The sequence below is a fragment of the Littorina saxatilis genome, linkage group LG12 (genome assembly GCF_037325665.1).
Source record: "Littorina saxatilis isolate snail1 linkage group LG12, US_GU_Lsax_2.0, whole genome shotgun sequence".
NCBI lineage: Eukaryota > Metazoa > Mollusca > Gastropoda > Littorinimorpha > Littorinidae > Littorina > Littorina saxatilis.
In genome coordinates, this window is record NC_090256.1 from 6153777 (window position 1) to 6165893 (window position 12117).

At 49.6% G+C, this 12117-nt stretch overlaps 1 protein-coding gene across 1 annotated transcript in view; it reads left to right on the forward strand.

The window, feature by feature from the left end:
* Positions 1-12117, forward strand: part of LOC138981137 (cilia- and flagella-associated protein 46-like) — a 130067-nt gene that overhangs the window by 3340 nt on the left and 114610 nt on the right. Inside the window, exon 6 of the mRNA XM_070353974.1 lies at positions 231-354. Coding sequence (XP_070210075.1) covers positions 231-354 — 124 coding nt within the window. The remainder of the gene's footprint in view (positions 1-230; positions 355-12117) is intronic.

Genomic DNA, 12117 nt, shown 5'->3' on the forward strand with positions numbered 1-12117 from the left:
GTTTTATTTACAATAAAATAGAGAAGTTGTTTGGAATATGGTATACTAAAGGCAAATGTTTGACAGTCATGTTGTGTAGTGTTGCTTCAGTGGGATAAAAAAACAAGAGCAAGATTTGTTTTCCTGACATTAACACCTACGACTACTCTCTTGTTGTGATCATGCATTTAAGCCTGCTCTACACAACGACGTGTGCAATTTTAAATGACATACGTACTTTGCTGTTTCAGAGCTTTGATTGAGTGTCATCTGGATGCTGGTAGAAGGAGTGATGCTTCTCATATTGCCACTGCTGCAGCAACTTTCATCAAGCAGAATGTTCCCCATCTCTACAAACAAGTTTTTGGACTCATAGTTAGTACACTGGAACCCCCCTTTTAAGACCCCCCAATTTAAGACTCCCTCCCTTTTAAAACCCCCCAATTTAAGACTCCCTCCCTTTTAAAACCCTGTTTTCTTAGATGTTGTGTTCATAACCTCTGTAAATTTACCCTCATTTTAAGACTACCTCCTTTTTAAGACTTGATTTTCGCAGATTTTTGGAGGTCTTAAAGTGGGGTTTCACTGTATTTTGCTATGTTTTGTTGGATTTTACAATTTATTTGAATGTTATGTATTAATTTTGAAATTAGCTGCTACAAGATTGACAGGTTAGAAAGATAACGAAGTGAATTTGGTCAAATGTATGTTGGTTTAAACACCCATTAAATTACATATTCTTACGCAACTCACATAGATAGCAATAACTTCGTTTGGTTGCTAAGACATTGAAGCACTCTTACATGGTAACATGGGGAGATAACTCTAAAACAAAAACCACCTGCCATATAAGGCATGATCCGTGGTAGTTATCTCCCCTACCGGTGCCCGCGCATGCGCAGGCCGTATACCGGTAATACTCATTCCTTTTTCTTCAACGCACGGAGCAAGACGTGCTGTAGTACTCTGGCTTTGATTAAATTACATATTATTACCCAACTCACATATAGCAATTAACTCTAGTTCAGTGCTGGTAACGCTGTACGCGTTCCCCTTGGTAACAAGGGAGACCACCCTAAAAAAGAGTGATCCATCCCATAATATCAGACCGATGTCCGGTCCAACATCCGTATGCGTGCGCATACGCCGCCATTTGTATCATTCTCTCTCAGCGGTTCAACTGGGAAGGACGCTCCTGATGTACGCTCCTGCTGTCTTCAGCATTTTGTCTTAGTCTTTGGCTTTGGCATCTCCCCTTGGTCGTCGCCTAACTGTTCACCTTTACCTACGCTGTGTGGTGAGATCTTTCCGTTTTGTTATAACTTTAGCGACGTTTTTCGTCGCTCGTTTTGTACTTGTGAAATTTTTCTGAAATTGTTTTTCTTTGAAATTTTTCGTGAGTTCTTTCGCTATGGCGGAGGCTGCGCTTGTTGATAGCGTGAATAGGAAGCCTAGTTCGAGGCAGGTGCCTGACGATTCGCCTCCTAAACGTAGCTCGAGGAGAGAGAAGGGCGCAGGAAAATCCGCGTCTGTTTCTTCTGATTCAACTTCTGTTAAATCTCCCGTGTTAGCAGACGTCAGTTTAACTTCCGGTCAGGCTTGTTTACGTTCTGGCAAGAGTGGCGGTTCGCGCAAAAGAACTTCTTCTTCTGCTTCTGCTTCTGCTTCAACTTCAGATGGCTGCCCTGGGTTAGCGCCAGCTGAAGTTGCGTCTTTATTGTTGACTTTGAGCGCTCAAGTTTCGACACTTGCGTCGGAATTATCTTCCACTAGGGAGGAATTACGTGCGCTTCCGTCGGGTGTTTCTGATGTTCTCTCTTTAGCACAGTTACGGCAGTCTCCTGCAGTTCCGGCTTCGACTTCCGCTATGCCTTCGGCGACTGTGACTCGGGCGGATGTCCATGCTTCGCAGGATGGGAGTACCAAGTTGGTGTCTCTTCTGAATGTGACACCAGTACAAGGTATGTCTACACCGCTTGCCGGTGTGCGAGCTCAGGGGGCTCTCTCTGGCGATGGATGTCGTGAGAGTTCTTATGAGCAGCGAAAGGACGAGCGCCTCCGTACGTCTCTTTATGAGAATATCGGGGACCGTTTTAGTCCTCTTCCGCCCAGGGGGCAGGAAGTGGTCGGTTCTGCCGACGATAAACGGTCTGATGTTCTGCCTCCTGGCTCCGAGCTTGATCTCGAGTCGGAGTGTAGGGCGGAAGACGGGGATGCCTCAGTGGTAGAGGATTCCCAGCTGAATTTGCCCGCGAAGCTGTCAGCCGCAGTGGCGCTGGCGGCGGAAACGGCGTTCAGATACTTTCCGGAAGGGGTGGTGAAGGACAAGGCTCAGCTTCACCCACCTCGCTCTGCTTTTGACGATTTCCGGAGTGCACAGGAGCAACGGCCTCGCTTCCGCTTCCGGGAATCGTCAACTATTGCCTATGAGATGGCTAACGTCTTGTGTGGTAAACGCAAACCGGCGGTGCCGTTGTTGGTTCAGCACGGCGAGGCCCCGGAAGACGTCGTCTCTTGGCTGGCTCAGCCTGGGGCTCGGGCTGCTTCCGGTGTTCCGAAGTTCAAGCTTACCCCTTATCCTTTGGATCTGATGGACTCTTTTGCTCTGCCGTCAGGGGCACTTCCGGTGACGCCGGAACTTGCTGCTTTGAGAGAAGACGGGTACAGTAGGGATAGAGTTGTCCCATGTACTGACGGTTCTCTCGCGGCTGTGGAGGAAGTTGGAAGGTCTTTGCTGGAACTCACGTCAGTGTCGGAGTCTCTGCAAAGGTCTTTGTCCAGATCGATTGCCACATCTCTTGATCCTTTTGAATTTCGGTTCGATGCGTCGCCGACAGATGTTTCCACACTGCTGGCTACTCTGGGCAAGGTGACTAGAGAACAGGTTGCTTTGTCTGCCCGGCTGTATACTCACGCAGTTCTGTCAAGGAGATCAGCCTTCTTGTCGGGGTCCAGATTTCGGGACACCGCGACTGTGGAGCGGCTGAAGGTCTCCCCTTTTGCTGAGGGGTCTCTCCTAGGGCAGGCGTCTTTCGATGCACTCCAGAAAGAGACGCAGGACGCGCGGGATGTAGCGATCGCGCGTTTGGCTTCACAGGGCTTCCAGAAGCCTCAGGGCAAGTCTCAGACTCAGGCGTTTTCTTCCGCTAAGCCTCAGACGTCTTCGTCAGGTGGTGGGAAGGCCCAGAAGCAGTCATTCTCCTCCAGGGGTAGGGGGCGTGGAGCTCCTTACCCTAAGAGGGGTCAGTCTTTCGGGGGTTCCAGGGGGTCGGGGCGTAAGCCTCACCCCCAATGAAACTTCCCCGAACAACACATCCCGGTGGCCCCCGCGCTAGTTGTAGCGGGCGGCCCGTCCAGGGCCCTTTCTTCCTGGCTGCAACTGGTGGCCAGCAAGTGGGTCACGGGGATAGTGTGTTCGGGGTTCCGGCTTCTCTGGTCAGGGCAGAAGGCTCCCCTGGTCAGGATAATCCCGCCCTGCAGGGCGCCAAAGGATTTGGTGGCACGGAACGCAGTCCAGGAGGAGGTCTCGGCTCTGCTGCTCAAGGGAGCTATAGAGGAGGTCTTGGACGCGCGGTCCCCGGGGTTTTACGGCAGACTTTTCGTAGTGCCAAAAGCCTCGGGGGCGTGGAGGCCGGTGTTAGATCTTTCTCCTTTGAACAAGTTTCTGAGAGTAATCAAGTTTACCATGGAAACTCCAACCTCGGTTCGGGAGGCCTTACGGCCGGGAGATTGGGCAACGTCGATCGATCTTACAGACGCTTACTTTCACGTCCTCATACATGTCGCGGACAGGAAGTGGCTTCGCTTCCCTTGGGGCGGCAAAGCTTACCAGTTCAGGGCTCTGCCGTTCGGCCTGTCTTTAGCTCCGTGGATTTTCACGATTGTGGTCAGGCAGCTTTGCGCTCTTGTGAGACAGGAAGGCATCCGTCTCAGAGCATACCTGGACGATTCGTTAATCCTTCACCAGAACAGGGGGCTTTGCGAGGCTCATACGCACAGGGTGCTGAGTCGGGCGGCACAGCTGGGTTTCTCTGTCAACCTGACAAAATCTGAGTTGGAACCATCCCAGACGTTTACTTACCTGGGCATGGAATTCGACACACTTCGGTGGTCTGTCCGTCCGTCTCAAAGGCGGATCGACAAACTTCAGGGTCTGATTCGGTCTCTCTACGGAGAGAATCACGCCAGTGCAAGGGTTCTGACTTCGGTTCTGGGTCAGATGGAATCCATGGCTTCCCTCATTCCGTTGGGCAGGGTTCACAAGAGGCCTTTTCAGGCCTCCCTGCAGTCAAGGTGGGATCAGACATCCCAGGACTGGAGTGTTCCGATCGCACTGGGAACTTGGTTTCAGCAGACCACAGGCGCTTGGCTTCTTCCGGATTTGTTCCGGGGTGTTCCCATTGTTCGTCCACCGCCGGAGAGAGAGTTGTTTACGGACGCATCTCTGACGGGGTGGGGTGCTCATCTGGACGAGCACATGGTTTCGGGAGTTTGGGATTGCTCTCAGGCCTCCCTACATATCAATGTACTGGAGTTGGAGGCCGTTTCCCTGGCGCTTCTAGCGTTCAAGCCTTTCCTGGAGGGCAGTCATGTACGTCTTCACACCGACAACATGTCTGTGGCGTCGTATGTGAACAAGCAGGGGGGGACTCGGTCTCACAGTCTTTCCGACATTGCATGTCGCATTCTCAAGTGGTGTCACGCCCAGCACATTCTGTTGTCAGCAGTGTACTTGAAGGGCAGTCTGAACGTCCTTGCAGACACTTTGAGCAGAGGGGACAGGATTGTTCATTCAGAGTGGACTCTCACACACCAGTCTTTGCAGCGGCTTTGGTCGCAGATCGACAAGCCCAAGATAGATCTCTTTGCGACGAGGTTTTCGGCGAGACTGCCTCTCTTTGTGTCCCCCTTCCCGGATCCTCTGGCCTGGAAGGTGAATGCTCTGGAAGTGGATTGGTCAGATCTTCCGGCGTATGCCTTCCCTCCGTTCTGCCTCTTAGGCAAAGTCCTCAGGAAAGTGGACTTGGAGAAACCAGCGCTGGTTCTGGTCGCTCCTCTGTGGCCAAGCCAGCACTGGTTTCCCGACCTACTGCGTCTAGCAGTTCGGCCCCCAATCCCTCTCGCCCTGAAAAGAGGAGATCTCGTGTAGCCTCGGTCAGGCGTTCAGCACGAGAACCCACAGATCCTGGCCCTTCACGCGTGGATTCTGTCCGAAGCGCTTTGCGTAGGGCAGGGGCCTCTTCCCCTACTCTGAGATTCGTTGGACATGCGCATAGAAAATCGACTTCTTCGGTTTACTCATCGCACTGGGCCTCTTGGTCTAGGTGGTGCGCGCTTAACGGGGTTAAACCTCTTTCTCCTAGGTCTATTCATGTAGCCAACCATCTGTCTTGGTTGGCTGATCAGGGGGCTTCTCCCTCTTCTATTAGGGTCCGGAGGTCGGCGATCTCTTCGACCCTCGCGCAATCAGGCCACAAAATTTCGCTCGGAGGGGTTATCGCTAGTGTTATTAAGGGGGCTGCCCTTTTAGCAGCTCGTTCAAAATCGCTTCTCCCTGCATGGGATTTGTTCCTGGTCTTACGTTTCTTAGCCTCGGATGAGTTCGAGCCTCTTTTGTCAGCCACTTTGGCCGATTTGACGCGTAAGACTGTGTTTTTAACGCTTCTCTCTACTTCTAGGAGAGGTAGTGAGGTGCATTCTTTGTCGGGTTTAGACAAGGATATTGCGTTCGAGAAGGATGGTTCCATTTCTCTCAAATTTGTTCCCGGCTTTCTCGCGAAAAACCAGAAACCTGGCCAGCTTTCTCCAATCTTGCGCATTCCACCCTTGAGCAAGATTTTGGCTCCTGGAGATCCCGATATTGCAAATTGTCCTGTGAGAGCTCTCCGATGTTACCTGTCTCGAACTCGGCCTGTTAGGTCAGAAAGTCAAAAGCTTCTTTTCATATCTTTAAACACGGCTAGGTGTAAGGATATAGCGAAGGTGACTCTGGCCAAATGGATCTCCACTCTGATCAAACGAGCATATGCCTGGTGGCTAGTGCAGTCGGGTGATGCTAGGGCAGTGTTGCCTCTCACCGCGGCTAGAACCCATGAGGCGAGAGCCTGGGCATCCTCAGTGGCAGTTCTTCGGTCCGGCAAGCTAGCCGAGGTACTGGAAGCTGCGTATTGGCGCTCTGAGGACGTTTTCGTCAACTTTTACCTCAGAGACGTCGCTTCTGTCAGACAGGATGGAAGCTCCGCGCTGCCTGCCATGGTAGCGGCGGGACAGGTCCTGCGTGCCTAGTTTTGGTAAGTACCCACCACCTATAGTAGCAATCTGCTATATGTGAGTTGGGTAATAATATGTAATTTAATCCAAAATTTTAATAATAAATTTTCATTTAATTAATATACTTACCCAACTCACATCGTTTAAACCCTCCCGCCTCCCCACTGTGGTGGTATTGGGTTCTAAAAAAGTAGTGAGTTGGGCTTCGTTCGAATGATACAAATGGCGGCGTATGCGCACGCATACGGATGTTGGACCGGACATCGGTCTGATATTATGGGATGGATCACTCTTTTTTAGGGTGGTCTCCCTTGTTACCAAGGGGAACGCGTACAGCGTTACCAGCACTGAACTAGAGTTAATTGCTATATGTGAGTTGGGTAAGTATATTAATTAAATGAAAATTTATTATTAAAATTTTGGATCTAAAGCTATTGGTCTTCACGGCGGTGACTGACCATCGAATCTTGGTAACGCTGTTGTTGTTTCATCTCTACTTCAAGTATTGGGTGAGAGCTTTCATTTTTATTACCGAGACGCGTTTGTTTTAACTTTTGGGGCGTGTTGCAACTTGTATTTTGGTTCAGTTTTGTCATACAAAATGGCGGACGAACCTTAAGATAAAGAGAGTGAGTGAAAACTCGGAGTTCGACCAGTCAGGCTTGCTCTCCCAGTTCTCAGTCAGGCAATGCGACCAATATAAAGTTAAGGTAGCTACTACCACTGCGTCTCGTACTCAGAAAATTTTCACGGAGCGATAACGTTTCTGTTTACGTTTTCAACCTGGCGAATGATGAATTGTGTTACGGTTTCGTTTGACAAACCTACCTCGTCTGTTGCGGCTTCTTTCAAGAAAGTTCAAGCGCCTAGCGCTGTTTTAGCTTTGACTAAAGCCGATTTGCTGGCGATATTTTCGTCTTTTTAGACAGAGGTTCATGTTTTGATCTCGTCGGATAGGGCAAATAGCCTCGCGTGCTGCTCTGCCCCTTCCTTCGGGTGTTGTAAATGTTCATTCGCTTGTGCGGGTTCGTTTCGAACCGACTGCGACGGTCACGTCCGCTGGCGTGGTCGCAGATCCAACGACGGTGTTGGATATGTCGGACTCATTTTTTAGACAAGTTTTTGTCTGAGTCTGGGACATCAGCACCTTTGGGTGTTCTTGGCGAAGTACGCAAACCTTTGACGTCAGTTTCCGTTTCGGCGGAATTGCACACTGACCGTAAGGGTTTTTCCACAAACCAACCTGGCTCCGTTTTCACGGTCCTGGGCATGGGATGTGAAGGGCATGTGTCTGCTGGTTCCGCCCCCGCAATTCCAGTCGGGGCGGCTGCTGGCAGACAGGTTACAGGATCTTCCGGTTCCAATTTATTGGGGCTGGTCGATGCTCATGCTATACAGTCCTCCGCTGGTTCCGCTCCCTCCGTTGGCGTCGGGGCGGCTTCCGGTGGCAGGAGAGGTTTGACTTCCGCTGTTAGCAGCTTCGCTGTTGGCGGAAGTCATTCAGTCCTCTGCTGGTTCCGCTCCCTCCGTTGGCGTCGGGGCGGCTTCCAGTGGCAGGAGAGGTTTGACTTCCGCCGTTAGCAGCTTCGCTGTTGGCGGAAGTCATTCATCAGCCTGTGTCTGCTGGTTCCGCTCCCTCCGTTAAAGTCGGGGCGACTTCCGGTGGCAGGAGAGGTTTGACTTCCGCTGTTAGCAGCTTCGCTGTTGGCGGAAGTCATTCATCAGCCTGTGGCTTCCGGTTCCGCTGTTGCGGCTTCCGCTAGCCTTTCTCAGGCTACATCCGCTTCCTTTCCCAGCCTTTCAGCTGGCATTGGGCAGCGGATAGTGGTCACATCCACGGATTTCCGGTTTCCGGAAATTTTTTCCACAACCGTTTCCGGTTTCGGCGCAAGTTGCCTTACCGGATGCCGGTTCCGCTGGACATCCCTCAGATGATCGTTATGATGCTTCTGTTGGGGATGAACAGCATATGGAGGAAGAAGCATCAGATGCAGATGAGGAAGCTTCTCGCCGACTTCCGGCTAAGCTACATCATTTGTTGGCTTTGGCAGCAGATGTTACTGCACACTGCTTCACGGAAGGGGTGTTTGCGGCAACCACTTCCGCTGCTCCTCCTCCATCAGCTTTTGCTGATTTCGTTTCTTATCAGAAACGGGCTGAGAACTTCAAGTTTTTAGAGTCACCTGATGTGGCTTATCAACTTGCTAAAGTTTGTCTGAGCGATGTTCCTCTTCCGCTGCTATCGGCTCATGGGGACGCTCCTGCAGGAGGCTCAGCCCTGGCTTGCTGCTCCTGGTCGTGCGGCTCATCATTCTGTGACCACCAACCGGAAGCTTCGTCTAGCTAGCACTGGCAGACCTTTGTTGTCTTCCTTTGCCTTGCCATTAGCCAAGATGGCTTCGGCGGCTATCGCTTCCGGTAGCAGGATGGTTTTGCCTTCCGCCGTTAACACTTTGGTGTTGGCAGTCGGCAATTATCAGTCTTCGGCTTTCGGTTCCGCTTTTGCGGCTTCCTCTGCCTTTCCACGGGCTGCATCCACTTCCTCTCCCAGCTTTGTGGCTGGCACATGGCAGGTGGATGGTACATCCGTTCGCGGAGTTCTGGCTTCCGGAAATTTGTTTTCCCCAACCTTTCCGGTTTCGGCAGATGTTGCCTTGCTGGGATTGGTTTCCGGTTCTCATCCTTTCAACGTTCGTTGGGATATTACTGAACAGGAAGCTGCCATCGTTTTGGCACTAGCAGCAGAGGTTAATATGCACTGTTTCCCTGAGGGGTTAGCAGTAGCATAGTCATCTGCGTTACTTCACCATCAGCTTTGGCTGATTTTGCTCCTTCTCAGGAACAATCTGTGAACTTTAAGTTTTAGAGTCTTTCGTGGCTTTTCAACTTATAAAAGTTTTCTCACACGATGTTTTGCCCCACTTCTGCCTTTTACGGCATCATATGGGGAAGGCTCCTGCTTCAGGTTTGCTGTGGCTTGCGTCACATTCAGCTGATTTGAGCCTTATTTCAGGAAATTTTCGAACTTTAAGTTCTTAGATCCTCCCTCGGGGGCATTTGAACTTGTGGAAGTTTTTTCAAATGATTCTCCTTTGCCTCCACTTCCTTGTGGGCAGCGAGGCGGCGTTGTTTTCGCTTGCGTCACCCGCGCAAGTAACGCATCACTCGCTGAGCGCTATCTGTAGGCCTCGGTTACACCAAGCCTAAGAATTTAGCGTATTCTTTTCCTCTTAATACGGAACCGCTCCCGGCTACACCGGGCTTGACGATCATTCATCTTTATGTTCATAGCAAGGAGAAACTGTCTTTTTCAAGATCATGATCTCCTGGCTGTGAAAGATTGTGGCCACACTTCTTTCTATTATCGTCTTTGAACAAGTCTTTGATTTGTTCTTTCCCTTGTGCGGTTACGTACTCACGGGATGCCTTTGTGTCTGTTGGGACACATTTACAAAGGATTTAACTTTGCTGTTTACCGGAAAGAAGTCCTCGGCCGACAGTATTGTTCTGTCGGTGAGACGTTATTCTCTTCCTTGCTTGAGGGTTCTCTTCGAATCCTCTTCTGTGCACGCAGACTCTTCTCTAACAAAGAGAACTCACAGCAAAATAAAAGCCCACGGCAGGCCTGGCTTTTCTTATCTATAAGAGCACTAATCTGGCTGTTCTCAGCTTTGCCCTTTACCTTCTCAGCATGGCGTTTTGCCAAACACCCATCACTTTATCCCCTCGGGGCGATTCAGAGGTCGGGTTTGTTTATCTTCTTCCCGGCATGGCGCTTTGCCAAATACCCACCGCAATTTAGCGTCGGGTTCAGTGGGCAAACAATAGCATGTTGTTATTCTTACTATTGACAGTTCTGTCAACTGGAGTCTTAGTGCTTGTCATCGCTCTGCTTTCAGCCTTTGTGTTCTACCACAGCAGCTGGAAGGGGATTAGGTCCTTTCTTGGGTCACTTGCAAAGATCGTGCCGATGTTTTCTCCCTCCTTTGGTACACAAAATAGATCGTAAGTGGCTACTTTTTATGTTGATTCTAAGCAATCAAACAAAGAGCTGGTTCATGTTAGTGTCTTTTCTCGACTGGTTCTCAGACACAACCAATCATTGGATTCTCACACCATTGCTCATGCAAGGCTTTTCCATTGATTCTCTCTCCATCAGCGAAGCAGTTCTTCTGTTTCTTGTGGAATTGTTTCCCCTTGTCAGGGGAGAACATGCGTTAATTCAATCAGGCAACACCTCAGTGGCCTTTTTTTTTTATCTTAATAAGCAAAAGGGGGGAGGGACATCTCGCTTCCCATCGCTGCCACATCGAGTATGCGAGATTTTGATGTGGTGTTACCACCACGAGATCTTATTAGCAGCGAAGTACCTTTCTGAGAGGTTTTTTGTCTTGGTAGACTCTCAAAGTCAGTCGAACAAGTATGTCCACACGGACTGGGCTCTATCTCTTTACGCGCTTCTACTCCTTCTGGTGAATTTGTAGAAGCCTCTGATAGAAGTTTTTTGCCTCTCGGTACTATCTCCTTCTGCTAAATGTTCGTCTCACCGTTCCCGGATATACTCTCGATTTTACTCGGAGCGGCCTGTTGGTCGCACATTATGGGCCTATTTTTTTTCATTGGTTGCCAGCCCTTAAGGCCCTTAAAGCTGGCAAGAGGGCGCTGTTTTTTACACTCGACCCACACGGGTGTCTACCGTACGGGAATCATGGAGACGCTCAGGGGCTTCTGCCTCAACTCTGGATTTGGTCTAGAGATCCCATTAGGGTTCAGCGGCTTAGTTTCCATGTCACTTTGACTGGCTTGGAACAAATGGCGTATTATTAACGGAAAGAACTCCATTTCTCTCCGTTCATTGCAGGTGGCGAACCACTTATTCTGCCTTTCTGAATTTTCCCCACGTCTCTGTTTTAAGACGTTACGCGATATCAGTTGCACTGAAACAGCTAGGTCGCAAAAAGTTTTCACTTGGGCTCGTTATAGCCATCGTGACTAAAGGAGCCTCCCTTTGGTTGGCTGAAAACAAATCTCCAGTCCTGACTTGGGATTTGCTCCTAGTTTTCGAGCTTTTGAGATCGGATTGTTTAATCCTTGACAAAATTAGCCTTATTAATCTAAACACGAGAAGCGGTCATTCTTACTCTAGTAGCTTCTGAGAGAAGCGGGAGTATAGGTGCATTTTCTATCTGGTTTTGCTATAGTCATCTCTTTGGAGAAAGACTGATCTATAGCGCTTAGGTTTGATTCAAATTTCTGGCAAATAATCAGAAACCTGAGGAACCAGCTCTGATAATACAATTCAATCCACGTTCAATAGTTTGGCTCTGTTAGAGCCATATTAGCCTATTGAACATTTCGAGTTATAAATATATTTCTAACTCGCACTGATCGGTTTAGTTCATCAGAACAAAGGCTTTTGTTTATTTCCATCAACTCTTGTAGAGGCAATGACTTAGTGAAGTCAACCTTAGCTAGATGGTCTGCCACATTGATTAGGCATGCCTACAGTGGTGGCAAGAAAAGGGGGGGGGGCAGTCAGTCCTCCCTCTTCAGGCAGCTCGGACTCTAGAAGTCAGAGTGTGAGCCTCTTCTTTACCTGTTCTCAAGGCTTAGAGACTTACATAAGTCTTGAATGCAGCTCATTGAACGTGCAAGAACGTAGTCATGAGTTTCTTACTGCGGGATATTTTAAAGTACCCGCTATTTTAGTACACATCTACTAGACATCAGAAGATGCCTTTGTTTATGTTTTCCTACGGGACGTTTCTGGTTCCTGGAAGTACAGAACTTTCGGTCTGCTAGCTATTTTAGCGGCAGACCAGATACTGGCAAGATGTTAATTGTGAGTAAATTTACCCACCACCTAGA